Source organism: Sapajus apella, unplaced genomic scaffold (assembly GCF_009761245.1).
Source record: "Sapajus apella isolate SASKATOON/1434 unplaced genomic scaffold, GSC_monkey_1.0 scaffold115, whole genome shotgun sequence".
NCBI classification, from domain to species: Eukaryota; Metazoa; Chordata; class Mammalia; order Primates; family Cebidae; genus Sapajus; species Sapajus apella.
In genome coordinates this window covers 193,634-207,134 of record NW_022437055.1, presented here as the reverse complement: position 1 = coordinate 207,134, position 13,501 = coordinate 193,634, and the positions used below count along the sequence as shown (strand labels likewise).

Below are 13,501 nucleotides of genomic sequence, written 5' to 3'. Positions count from 1 at the left end.
CTCAGACATATTTCAGCTGTAAATAGTACTTTGTATTTGTTAAATAGATGGACTCTTTTAAAGGTAATCAGTATAACATTGTCTCACCTGAAAACCCGAATAATTCTTTAATAATACCAAATATCCAGTTAGTATTCAAATTTCCAATTGTTTCATAAATATTTATACTGAAAAAGTTTTGTTTTTGTTTTTAAATAAGAATGCAAGTCAGAATACAAATTGCTATTGATTGAGATTTCATCTCTGTCTTTTAAACTCTATAGGAATCCCGCTCCCGACATGCATTGTATTCCTTGTAATTTATTTGGTGAAGAAACTAGGTTGTTTGCCTTTTGAGTTAATCACAGTGTGGATTTTGCTGATTTCATCTCCATAGTGTATTTTACCATGTTAATTACATATCTTGTAAACTGGTTGAATTTGCTTTTCAGAAGATTTTTGTACTTCAGGTAATAACCTGCGTTTTGAATAATCTTGTGTTAATATGTTTCATATCAGTATGCAATGTGTTGTTTTAGTCCAACTTTGCCTTTGTCTTAGCATTAACTATTTGTCCCGTTTAAATTATGCAAGAGAAATTATAATGTGGCTACAACTGCACTGATGAAAGATTTTAAAGAAAGCCTAAGTGAGAGTTCCTGGGAAGCACCATTTAAATATTTGAAATACTTGGGCAAGTAAAATTTACACTTCAACTTTGATGTTAGCATTGCATTCATGCCTTGTAAATTAGGAGGCTGTGTATTTCATGTCAAAACCTGACTATTAAAAAGGTAGAGAATCCATAGACTCTTACAAGTAATTCAGTGATAATTTTCTCATTTCAATGTATTCATTTTTAGACTGCAGAGATGAATGAGCGCCTGCAAAAAATGGGAGAGTCTTCTCTAAGAAATTTTAGAATGGACATTGAACAAAGTTTATACAAGTTTGAAGGAGAAGATTATAGAGAAAAACAGAAGGTAACTTTTTACCCTCAACCATTAGGCCCTCAAATGAGCATTTCTCCCCATAAGAATTATAAGTTAACACTGGCACTTATCTATTATAATACCCTGCTATAGAGTGAAATTTGATATAGGTCTAAAGATCTCATGCAGGGTATGCCTTTCATGTATTTTACTGGTTTATCGTCATCATCATCATCATTATTTTTGCTGCTGCTGCTACTACCACTGCTACTGGTAGTACTACATTTGTTATTGAGAAGCAATGTAGGATTGACTTCATGAATTCTGGAGTCGAAATCTCAACTCTTGTCACTAAGTGACTCTGGGTATTCTCAGTTTTCTCACTTATCAAATGGAGGTTATGATAGTTACATCATAGAGGGATTCTGATGATGAAATAAATGAGTTAATACTTATAAAGTTATTAGAATAATGCCTGGCACTTAATGTTAACTATATGAATAATAATATTAGTAACATCTAGTTAAAGGCAGAAGGATTTGGTTACATGTGGTCTGTTGAAGAAATGGGGGTTTATTAATTTTGTTTTTTAAACTGAAATTAAGGCTGGAATTTTAAAACTTTTTATTTTTACATTACCTTAGACTTACAGAATAGTTGTAAAAATAGTACAGAGTTAAAATAGTACAGTGTTAACTTATATCCTTCACTCAGCTTCCCCTAATGTTAACAGTTTACATGTTAGTATAATCACAACTAGAAAATTAACATCAATTTTTCTCCTAATGTCCCTTCCTGTTCCAGGAAAAGGACATTGGTTAATTAATTAACTGGTGTTAGATTCCAGGGGATCTAATCTAGTATCCCACATTGCATTTTTTAAATAGACTTTATTATTTTTTTCCTTTTAGTTGACACATATTAATTGTACATATGTGTGGGATACAGAGTGATATTTTGTTACATATATACAATGTGTAATGATCAAGTTGGGGTAATCGATATGCCTACTGTCTTAGCACATTTGTGTTGCTGTAAAGGGATACCTGAGACTTGGTAGTTTATAAAGAAAAGAGGTTTATTTGGCTCACGGTTCTACAGGCTATAAGAGAAACATGGCATCAGCATCTGCTTCTGCTGAGGGCCTCAGCCTGCTTCCACTGATGGCAGAAGGCAAAGGAGAGCCAGCGTGTGCAGAGATCACACGGGAGACACACACACAGAGAGAGAGAGAGAGAGAGACAGTGCCAGAGAGAGAAGGGAAATGCTAGGCTTCTTTGTCAGGAACTAACAGAGTGAGAGAACTCGCTCATTATCTGGAGGACTACACCAAGTGCTTCATGAGGGATCTGCCCCCATGATCCAACACTTTCTATTGGGCCCCAGCTCCAACATTGGGGATCAAATTTCCACGTAAGATTTGGGGGACAAACATATCCAAACTATAGCATTCTGCGTCTGGCTTCTCAAATCTCATGTCCTTCTCACATTGCAAATTACAATCATTCCCTCCCAATGGTCCTCAAAAGTCTTAGCTTGTTCTACCATCAACTCAAAAGTCCAAAGTCTCATCTGAGACTCAAGATAAGTTCCTTACACCTGTGAGCCTATAAAACCAAAAACAAGATATATATTTCTAAGATACAATGGTTGTATAGGCATTGGGTAGACATTTCCATTCTGAAAGGGAGAAATCAGCCAAATGAGAGGGGTAATCCAAGTCCAAAACCCAGCATAGTAGACATCAGATCTTAAAGCTCCAAAATTATCTCCCTTGACTCTGTGTCCCATATCCTGGGTACACTACTGTGAGAGATGGGCTCCTGCCTCCAGGGCTTTGCTGGGCATAGCCCATGTGGCTGCTTTCATGAATTGGGAGTCTGGTGCCTGCAGCTTTTCCAGATAGGAGATGCTCGATGATGGTGGCTCTGTAATTCTAGGGTCCCTGCAACACCCCCAATTCCACACCTCCACTAGGCAGTGCTTTTGTTGGAGACTTTCTGTAGGAGTTCCAACCTCATATTTCCACTCAGCATTGCCTTAGTAGAGTCACTCCACGGGGACAGAACCCCTGTGGCAGGCTTCTGCCTGGGAACCCAGGCCTTCCAATATATCCCCTGCCATTTTTCCCTCTGTAATTGATAAATACCTTGGGGGACGTTTTTCTCAAACTTTCACTCACTGATCTTAGCATGTACTGGTGGAGCTTGTCTGCAATAGTTATTATTGTGGTGTTTGCCTAATGGTAATTTTGTATTTTCTTCATTCTACCTATATATATTTATTAATTGATATTTTTCTGCATGGAAGATCTACCCCTTTTCCCCAATTTATTTGTATCTTCAGTTATTTATTTATTATCACTATGTACTCATGGATGTTTTGAGTTATAATCTAGTTCTATCTTTATTTTGTTGTTCAAATTGTTCCATAAAGCTGTTATATTTTTGCACTGACAGAAATGAATTTTCTTAAAATAGAAAAGCTCATTCTTAGGTACTTATTTTACTGAAAAATGAGAGGTGAGCCATTGTGGTTTGCATTGTAGCTAGTATGCTGATAATGCTTTGTTTCTTTTATTGCTTCTGATAGCTTTTAGTTTCTTGTATTTTTCAGGTTGTCTTATCTCTAATCTTCACTTAGACTGCTCATATTTTATCCTGCTGAGATGGAGGTGATGGCCTATCTGCACAGGGTGGAAATTGCCTTTCTAATATGCTTTTGAGATCTCATTATGTGATATAAATTTTATTAATTTTACAACTATTCCTACAGGCTTATGGGTATTAGGAGTGTTACAAAGTGGAAAAATTTTAAACAATGAAGTCTAAATACCAGTGGAGCTTCTTATCCACATTTTTAGAGAGAAATTAGTAAAATACTTGTCTATCTCTAACTGGTTTTCTTGTGCTTCTAATTTTAGCAAAGTAATGATGCACAGATAGAGAGAATTTTAATAACCGTGATGACTTGTACCTTTATAATTAAATGTCTGACAGTAACAGTCATGTCCAGAATCAGAATTTTTTTCTGAATATTCTGAGCTGAGATTATATTTTATTTCTGTCTCTTTGTATTTCTAGGTAGGTTCTTAAAATAGGTTCCAATTATCTTTTGAGAAGTGAAAACTTGAAAGAATATTATTTATAAATCACGGAAATTATACATTGAGGTAGATCTCCATATATGGTTTATTGAATCAGTTGCATTTCTTTTACCACCATACCTGGTAAATTAAGTCATGATGCCTGTGATCCTGAATAAATAAACTCAGATAAGTTAGCATTAATGTACTCTTATCTAAAATAAACTAATTCAGTATGATCTATTCTGTTTTTGAAAGTTGATAAATTGTCCTTTAATGCTTATTTCAAATTTGAATGCCTAGACCATCAAACAAGTATAGGTTAAATAGCTAAATACATCACTTTTAGAATGTTAAACCATTATTAATTTATTTTTATTCCAATTGAGAAAGATAAAATATTGGTTATTTATAAAATATCTCTTTCATTACTGTCACCTCACATTCATCCATCTGAAAGAAAAGTAAAATTTGTTTCACTGCTGTGGGAATTTCTCATTTTACTTAATAATCTCATTATAATGTCGATATCTCATAGGCTCTTAGAGCTAGAAGGTCATTTATGCTAACTTTCTTGTAATTAAGAAATCTCATCTTTAGCATCTAAAAGAGATAAGCAGCCTCTGAACACTGTAGTGTTGGGAATCTTATCCCTCTCAGGGTCGTTTGTTTCGATGTCTTATATTCTCTGGTTCTCAGAAAACTTTTTGAGTTACAGGTTTCTTGATGAAAGAGATTATTGTATTCATCTGTATATCTCTGACACTGAGTTACACATAATACAGTAGGTACTTAATTAACAGTTAAATTATATTGAGTAGCCATCGACTTTCTCCTAACTTTTCACATTGATTTTAATCTTATAGATCAACAAAGAACTGTGTTCTATTCTATTTGATAGAGTTTCACAGATGTGAATACCACCATTGTGTCTGCCTTTAGCCTTTACGTCTCTAGACACTGTGAGAATTTGTAGATCTGTATGGTTACAGAATCTACATCTGGTCATCTTGGTTTGTTATCCCCTCTTAAAATATGATGTCAAGGTTGGAATTCAGCCCCTAGATTAGATCAAGTAGAGTGAGATAACTAATGGTAGATTAATGCTCTCTTTTTTATAAAGACACTAGGTTAAGCACTGAAATCAAGAAAAATATGAATTAGAAAGCCATTTCTCAAACTCCAGAACATTGTAGTGTCAGTTTTATCTGTTGACTATTAAATTATATTTTCTAGCCAATGATAGTGTAAAATTAGTAATGCTACCAAATCATTGTTCAAGCTACTTAGGATGTTTAATAATATCTTGCATTTAACTCTTGGCAGTTTACTTAATGATTTCACACATATGAACATATGTAATCCTCAAGGTAGGTATTATTATTCTCATTTTGAAGATGGAAAAAAATAATTTCCCCAAAGTTATACAACTAGTGAAGTGGCAGAGTCTAGGTCTTTCTGTTTCCACCAACTTTTCCAACTCTGCCATACCTACATTTCTAGAAGGTCTCATTTGAACATGCTCATCATGGTGATATTTATTATTTACCCCTTTCATCTGTTTCTAATTCATACACTTACTACAGTTACCTCAGTCAATGTTACTCTTCCTGCTATATTAGCTACCTTTTATTTATTTAATTTGACAAAAAATGCTAAGCAGATTATACAGATTCTTCTCAATCATCAAGGAAGAACTAGTTTTTAAACCTACTTTCAAATAAAAATAAAGAAAACTGTCTTTGCATCTAAGCAGTGTACACTTCATTTTGGAACTTTGGAGGTAAATTGTGATTTATAAAGCAAGTTTAGATTCTTCCTGATGGCTTTTGCTTACTTACGTTTCTGCAGCCTTGATGTACTTGATTTTGATAAAACTGTTTGGAGTCATTAAACTCCTTGTTGTTGTTTGTCGTGTATAGCTTGGCATGGTGGAATGGATCGAACCGCCTAAACGAGAACGCAAAGCAAACTACGCAGTGGATGCCTACTTCAGAGAGGCTTTGCGTGTCAGCGAGCCAAAGATTCCAAAGGTAAAACTGGACAAGGCCAGTTTTTATGTCCTAAAGTAGATTTCTCTTGCAACATGATCTGTGGTTCAGATTTACTTATATCATTGCCAAATCATAGTCTCTAAAATATAGCAATACAAAAATGTATTTGATTTGGCCCAGCCATATAAATGGATTTCATTGCATTTATTGTTTCATATATAACAGAAATAGTAAAAGATAAGTAAGTTTACTTCATGTACTGAAAAGAGGTATATATAATCCATTTTCCTCTCATAGGCTCCACGGCCTCCAAAACAGCCAAATGTTCAGGATTTTCAATTTTTCCCACCACGCTTATTTGAGCTCCTGGAAAAGGAAATTCTTTATTATCGGAAGACAATAGGCTATAAGGTATTTTTAAAATTTTTTTAGATTAATAGATTTTAAAATAATTTAATCTGCTAATCTAGACTAGAAGGTGTTGCATTTTAATTTCAGAGAATGTAACAGTAAATCACAACAATGATGTTTTTAAAACCAAAGAGGAAGTTTAACTAGTTGTAAAACATCAAGCTACTGAATTACCACTACAGTCATCACTAAATGAGATTAACGAAGAATTGTGCAATATTTCAAAATAGTAATAACAACATATTATTTTTATAATGCCAGTGTTTGAATGGTTAAATAATATGTAGAAAGTACAATAGGTATGTGGTTAGAAACAAATGTTAATGTATGATAGGAAATTTTTGATAATTTCCTTAATAGGTCCAAGAAATAGTATTTCTGTCTTTATTGCTTATAGGTTGATGAAAGCCTTGCTAGTGGTTAGTAGATTGTAGTCACTTAGGTGTTAAAGATAATGATAAACATGATAATGAATTATACAATTTTTTTTTTTTTTGACGGAGTTTCGCTCTTGTTACCCAGGCTGGAGTGCAATGGTGCGATCTCGGCTCACCGCAACCTCCGCCTCCTGGGTTCAGGCAATTCTCCTGCCTCAGCCTCCTGAGTAGCTGGGACTACAGGCACGCGCCACCATGCCCAGCTAATTTTTTTGTATTTTTAGTAGAGACGGGGTTTCACCATGTTGACCAGGATGGTCTTGATCTCTTGACCTCGTGATCCACCCGCCTCAGCCTCCCAAAGTGCTGGGATTACAGGCTTGAGCCACCGCGCCCGGCCGAATTATACAATTTTAAAATGATCTTTTGGTATTAGGAATTCTGATTTATATAGATAGATAGAATCCTAGTTTTCATGAGTGAAATCTAGTATTTGTCACACTAAATCTGTCATATTGAGAGAGTAAGCATACCAGGTAATTTCTGTATGTCGAAATTGACTTCCTAGTGAATGGAGAGGGATGACCAAAGGTATAATAATCACTAATATTAAAAAATTATAAAATATCGGCCAGGCACAGTGGCTTATACATGTAATCCCAGCACTTTGGGAGGCCAAGGGGGGCAGATCGCTTGCAGTCAGGAGTTTGAGATCAGCCTGGCCAACATGACGAAATCCCGTCTCTACTAAAAATACAAAAATTAGCTGAGTGTGGCAGTGGGTGCCTGTAATCCCAGCTACTTGGGAGGCTGAGGCAGGAGAATCACTTGAAACTAGGAGGGGAAGATTGCAGTGAGTTGAGATCGCACCACTGCACTCTAGCCTGGGCGACGGAGGGGGACTCTGTCTCAAAAAAAAAAAAATTATAAAATATTAACACTATTTTAATTGTATGAAATGTTCTGTTTTATGAATTGATAGCTGTGTTTTAAATTTCATTTTGTAAACCTTTATCACAATTAGAACTGACCCATGATTTTAAATTAGTAGTTGGAATGCATCTGGAAAAGCTCCATGTATATAAGATAGTTAACTCATTTATGTATTGGAACTAGAGTAGATCTCTAGGGTGAACATTCGCATCAGACATAAAACTAGTTTCAAAGAAAGTGAAAACAGTGATATGCCAGAAGAAACAGGTAAGTTATAGGTTCAAATGCAAAACAAAAGTAGGAAAATTAATAATAATTAATTATTAACAGTAATTATTAAATATTTAAATTAATAATGAAGTAGTTATATTATGAGGTAAATACATATCTCATTAAGGTTTATAGTAATTTTAGGTTTAGAATATTATTTTCTGTTACTTTAATTAACTGTTATTACTGAGACTTGAAAGGATAATTAATTGAAATGTTAGACCTCAGTAATAAATCAAATATTTGCATAGAACATTTTATAATTTACAAAGTGCTTTAGCACATAGTTCATTTGATTCCTAACAACCTCATGAAGTCGGTGTTATTATCATCTCCATTTAATAGGTGAGGAAACTGAACTTCAGAGAGGTTAAATGACCTTGTTCAAGATCATGGCGCTAACAGGGTTGCCATGGGTCCTGGTCTCACAAGTAACTTCTTAGTATTCAGATGCTCTGTTTGTTCCACTCAGACCTTCTGGGCTTTTTCTGCATGTGATGTAACCCTGCTTCTTTCTGCAGTCCTAAATAAGGACTGTGTTTACAATGGTGTGGCATGACATTTGGGAGGTGGGCCAAGTGGTAGTCAAGTGGCAACAATAAAAAAACTCATCTCTGATATAACTTTATGCTCCTTCTTTGGAGATACTGAAATTTTATTCCCCATGATAATTTACAGTGCCCACCAAATTCTGACCACGGGTCTGGTTTCAGTATAAACAGTGCCTTTCATTACAGGCAGTTTGTGGTTAGGGGTGAAGTCTTACAGTGACTTTTTGGATGGTGGCCAGCTGGAAGGAGATGGAGAAGAGAGGAAACTCAGAAGATGGAGGAATGAAGGGATAGCTGTGAAGTGTGGTAGAAAGGAAGGAGGAGGAGGAGAGGTGTAAGAATAGAGGAAAGGGATGAATAGGGAGAGGGGAGATGGCATGGAATTGGTGCTATTGCACCTTAGTGTTTGCTTTTCCTCACTTCCCCTAAAGAAGCAAGAGGAGAGGGAAAAAGAGTAAAAGGAGGACTTTTTTTTTTTTTTTTTTTGAAGTTTAATACCTATTTATTGAGCATTCCTCTGTGCCAGGTACTGGGCCAAGCACTTGGGGATAAAGCAGTGAATAAGACAAAATCTTTCACTTCATGGAACTTAACGTTCTAATAGAGGAGATAGATATTACCTACTACAGCGTAATGATGGTGGTATTTGTGTGGTTCTGTGCTTACAAGGGATGCTGATGAGGGAGTATAACATGGGTATCTCATGTGGACTGGTAGATCAGGGAAGTGTTCCCTAAGGAAGTGTCATTTAAGCTGAGTTTCCAGAGATGTGAATGAGCTAAGTCTAAAGTGTAGGAGAGAAAAGCTGAGGCAGGTGGCACCTCATATGCAAAGGTCTTGAGGTGGGAAGGAGAATAGCCCCTTTTGGGAGCTCTGAGAAGGCCAGTGTTGTTAGGGACTGGTGAGGAGGAGGGTGACTTGAGATGAGGCTGGCGAGTGGGTAGAATCAAATCATATGGAGGGCTTTGTAGGTCATATTAATGAGGTTGAACTTTAGCTTTAGAGTAGAGGAAACCCACTGAGATGTTTTTAAGGCAGGGAAGTGGGTGGGTAGGTAGGCGGTAAAATAATACTAATAGCAGACACTTAGTCCTTACTTGTGTTACTTATTGTTCCAGGTTATTTATAAATGTTAGCTCATTATCCTCCTAACAGCCCTGGAACTACATCCTTATTTTACAGATGAGGAAACTGAGGCATAGAGCGGTTGAGTCATTTGTCCTGAGTCATTTGCTCAATGTCATACAACTTATAAATGGTAAAGGATGATCAGATTTACATTTTTAAAAGATCACTCTGGCTATGATGCAGAGAATGGCAAGTTTATCCAGGGAAACCAGCCAGGAGGCTGTTGAAGTATCAAAATGAGAGAAGATGGTGGTGACCTGGACCGCGGTGGTGGTAGTGGAAGGAGAACCAGTCCCCTACTACGCTACTCCTAGCCTTGTGCTCTCTTAAGCCCCATCCTAGATTGCCTCTGTATTGTCTTAAGACTTGCCTTGATCCTCCCTATGCATACTTAGCTGAGGATTTACGAGGCAGATATTGGTTATTGGTTCTTTCTGGACCTTGTCCCTTCCATTCTTTGCTAGGAACTATGGACCTAAGCTAAGGTGGGTTCTTTAATTGGGTGTTCTTTTGTTTGAGTTCAGAGAATAGACAGATCAGCATGGCATGTTAATCATCTTAAAAGGCCTTTCAAGGATCATGTGTTGTGTAACCATTAGACATATCTTCTCAAGGCATGGCTAGCATTGCTTTATTTCCCCCTCATACCTTCAGAAAACTCATCAGGGCCACAAAGTGAGTGGAACACTAGTTCATCCTCAAATTAACAAAACAAAACTGCTTTAGTGAAGTTACCTGGTATTCTGTATACACAGATTTTCAAAAAGGGACTCTTTCCACCTTTACTGCTTAAAGGATTGTTAGCCAAGGGGAGATAGGTGATGCCCATAGCTGGGGACACTGTGGTTCATGGTGACATTTTATCTATGTTGAGTCCTCAAAGGCTTATTCTGTTGTGATTTGGAGTGGGGCTAGTGAAGTGCTCACAAGTTTTGAAGCAATTGGTAAAGAGTGGTTTCCTTGTACTTCCTGCTTATTTGCATTTTCATTTTCTATTTTGCTTCCCTCCTTCCCACTCCCATATTCAGCATAAGGTGACAGCAATATTACTGATAATAAGATCTGGAGTTAAAGAGTTTTGTTTTATTTGAAGGTGAGAGAAGCATTTGTTTTGCCCTAACCACTTGGTGGATAGCAGTACATGATTTGCTCATTCCTGCTGCTGTCTAAGCTTTGATCTTGTCGCAAGTTAGGCATATTCAAAGGCTTCATTGCTCTTTCGACTTAAAGGAGTTGTTATTTAATGCATGCAGTCACTTGGTCACTAAAACCTTTATATTGGAAGAGGATGACTTAATTGAAATTTCAATTGCAGCATAAAAAATCCAGAATATCTGGACATTCCATTGAGTCTAACACCTGGAATGCAAGAGTTTTGCCACATTTGAAGCTAAAGAAAGCTGTAGAACATTCTGACGTTTGTCCCCAATAAAAAATTCCTTAGGGACTAATATACACATTGGACACATGGAGGACGTTCCATCGTCTTTGTGAGTTTCGGTAATCTGTCATTGGGGGCCACCTGTTTTTGCAGTGGTATAACTAAAATACAGTGAGCTGATTTCAGGTTACTGCTTTTATTTTGTGTGCTGTCACATTTAATTCAGTATTCTGTATTTTCTACGCAATGCTTGCTAAACTCCTAAGAAACAAGGCCCAAAAAATGTTTTTCACTACTTCATGGAATACAGTTCTTAATCACAAATTCCTTAGTGTCTGACTAGAAATCCAAATAATAATTGAGATTTTTCCTTTAGAAAGATAACTTTTTATATATTGTGTTGCTGGAGATGATAATGAGACATAGAGTATGAGGACTTGAAATACCTCCTAGATATCTGTTCAGTACTATTGGTCTGTAATTTGTCTGCTTAATTCTTATGTAGCACTTTGAAGTCATTCCAGGAAGCTTAATGCTGATACGAACCTCATGAGGTAAAAAATTGTATGTCTTATTAAAATGATGACTATTAAGGATAAGTTTTTTTTTTTTATAGGAGGTGTATTAGTTTGTTTTCACGCTGCTGATAAGGACATACCCAAGACTGGGTAATTTATAAAGAAAAGAGGTTTAATTGACTCACAGTTCCACATGGACTTGTGGGGGGGGCTCACAATCATGGCAGAAGGCACGGAGGAGCAAGTCACATCCTACATGGCAGCAGGGAAGAGAGAACTTGTGTAGGGGAATTCCCCTTTATAACACCATCAGATCTTGTGAGAATTATTCACTATCATGAGAACAGCATGGGAAAGATCTGCCGCCATGTGTTGGGTACCAGCCCCAACCCCATACATGGGTGCCTATAGTCCTGGCAGTGATGAGGGATTGAGAAAAGGAAATAAAGACAGAGACACAAGAGTAGAATTTACAGCATGGGTCCAGGGGACCAGCGCAAGCGTGGGAACTCCGTTGGCCCTGAATTCTGGGCTCCATACACTTTTATTATGTGTATAATCTCATTGATCTTATGGGCATGGAAGGGGAGGGTGAAGGGGTAGGTAAGATGGGGGGAGGGGCACTTGAGCTCCTTCTAAGGCAAGCTAAACCAGTGCTCTGAGCATTTAACAGCACTTGAGATCCTTCTAAGACATGCTAAACTAGTACTCTGAGTTTATCACTGATTGTTATCAGGGTGCGCTACTTCAGAAGTATAGCAGATGAGGAGCCACCGGGTCTGACCACTCCCAATGCATCAAGGGGCTTTTATCTGCCGAACATTGGAGACTTAGAGCAACTAAAATTACTCCATATTCCGAGAACCTACGCAGAGCCTGATCTCAGCCCTGCAAGGCTTTTCTGTCTTTGCCAGCTCCCATCTGAAAAGACCCTCCCGGATCCTGTGACCAGAGGTCGCCTCCCTTCTCAGAGGTCTTTGCACAAGCCCTCTTTAAGACGCCCTCATGCAGTCTCCATGTTGAGAAGGCATTCATGTGACCAGAGCAGTAGTGCCTGCTCTGTAACCACCCCGAGGTATTCCCCAGTGTTACTGTGCTCTTAGATGGTCTTACCTTAGGTCTCCTGTTGCCACTTGATTTCTAATCAACTGCACCAATAATATAGTTTAGTTCAGAGCTACAGTTCAAGATGAAATATGGGTGGGGACACAGCCAAAACATATTAGGAAGAGATATAGGAATTTACAATTTTTGAGCCTTTTCAAATTCTAAACATTTTAGCAACTATGTATTTGAGTAATTTCTAGAATTAGCAAACATAGCTTTCATGAAATCATTCTTGTTTTGCTGTGTTAATTAATATGACCACTAGATACAGAATAAATTTCAGTGGATCCTAAAATCTAATGGTTTTATAAAATATTCTGATTTTGCTTTTATTAGAAATTGAAAGGGAAAATTTTTAGTATGGGGATATCTGCATGGGAATAAACATTTTTATTTTATTTAATTTTATGTGGGTATATTATCTATTTTCTGTCATAACTTAGATGTTTATAAAATATTTTCATTTTGTTAAAAATATGGTTTCTTAGACATGGAAATTTTGAAAATATTTAATAGAAGAATGTCTTAAGATCAAAGAGATTTCTTTCAATTAAAATTAAAATTTGAAAACAAAGTAATTTCACATACCAGCAATTTAAGGATTCTGTTAACTTTTAAAGCTGTATCTGTACTTTTAGAAAAACAAATTTGAAGAATTAAAAAAATACAAAAATATTGAAATAATTGTACAGTGAACACCCATATATACACCACATATATTCTACAATTTACATCTTATATTTGTTTTTTCACCTATTTTTCCTTTTCCCTGGCCCTCTATCATATGGATACTTATCGTATTATTATGCATTTCAAAGTTGCAGATATAAGTACA

General features: G+C 36.5%; 1 protein-coding gene across 6 annotated transcripts in view; it reads left to right on the top strand.

The window, feature by feature from the left end:
- Positions 1-13,501, top strand: part of SMARCA1 (SWI/SNF related, matrix associated, actin dependent regulator of chromatin, subfamily a, member 1) — a 79,073-nt gene that overhangs the window by 35,170 nt on the left and 30,402 nt on the right. For all 6 annotated transcript variants that reach the window (XM_032260160.1, XM_032260159.1, XM_032260158.1 and 3 more), the window contains 3 exons: positions 843-962; positions 5,919-6,029; positions 6,288-6,401. In XM_032260160.1, coding sequence (XP_032116051.1) covers positions 843-962; positions 5,919-6,029; positions 6,288-6,401 — 345 coding nt within the window. The remainder of the gene's footprint in view (positions 1-842; positions 963-5,918; positions 6,030-6,287; positions 6,402-13,501) is intronic.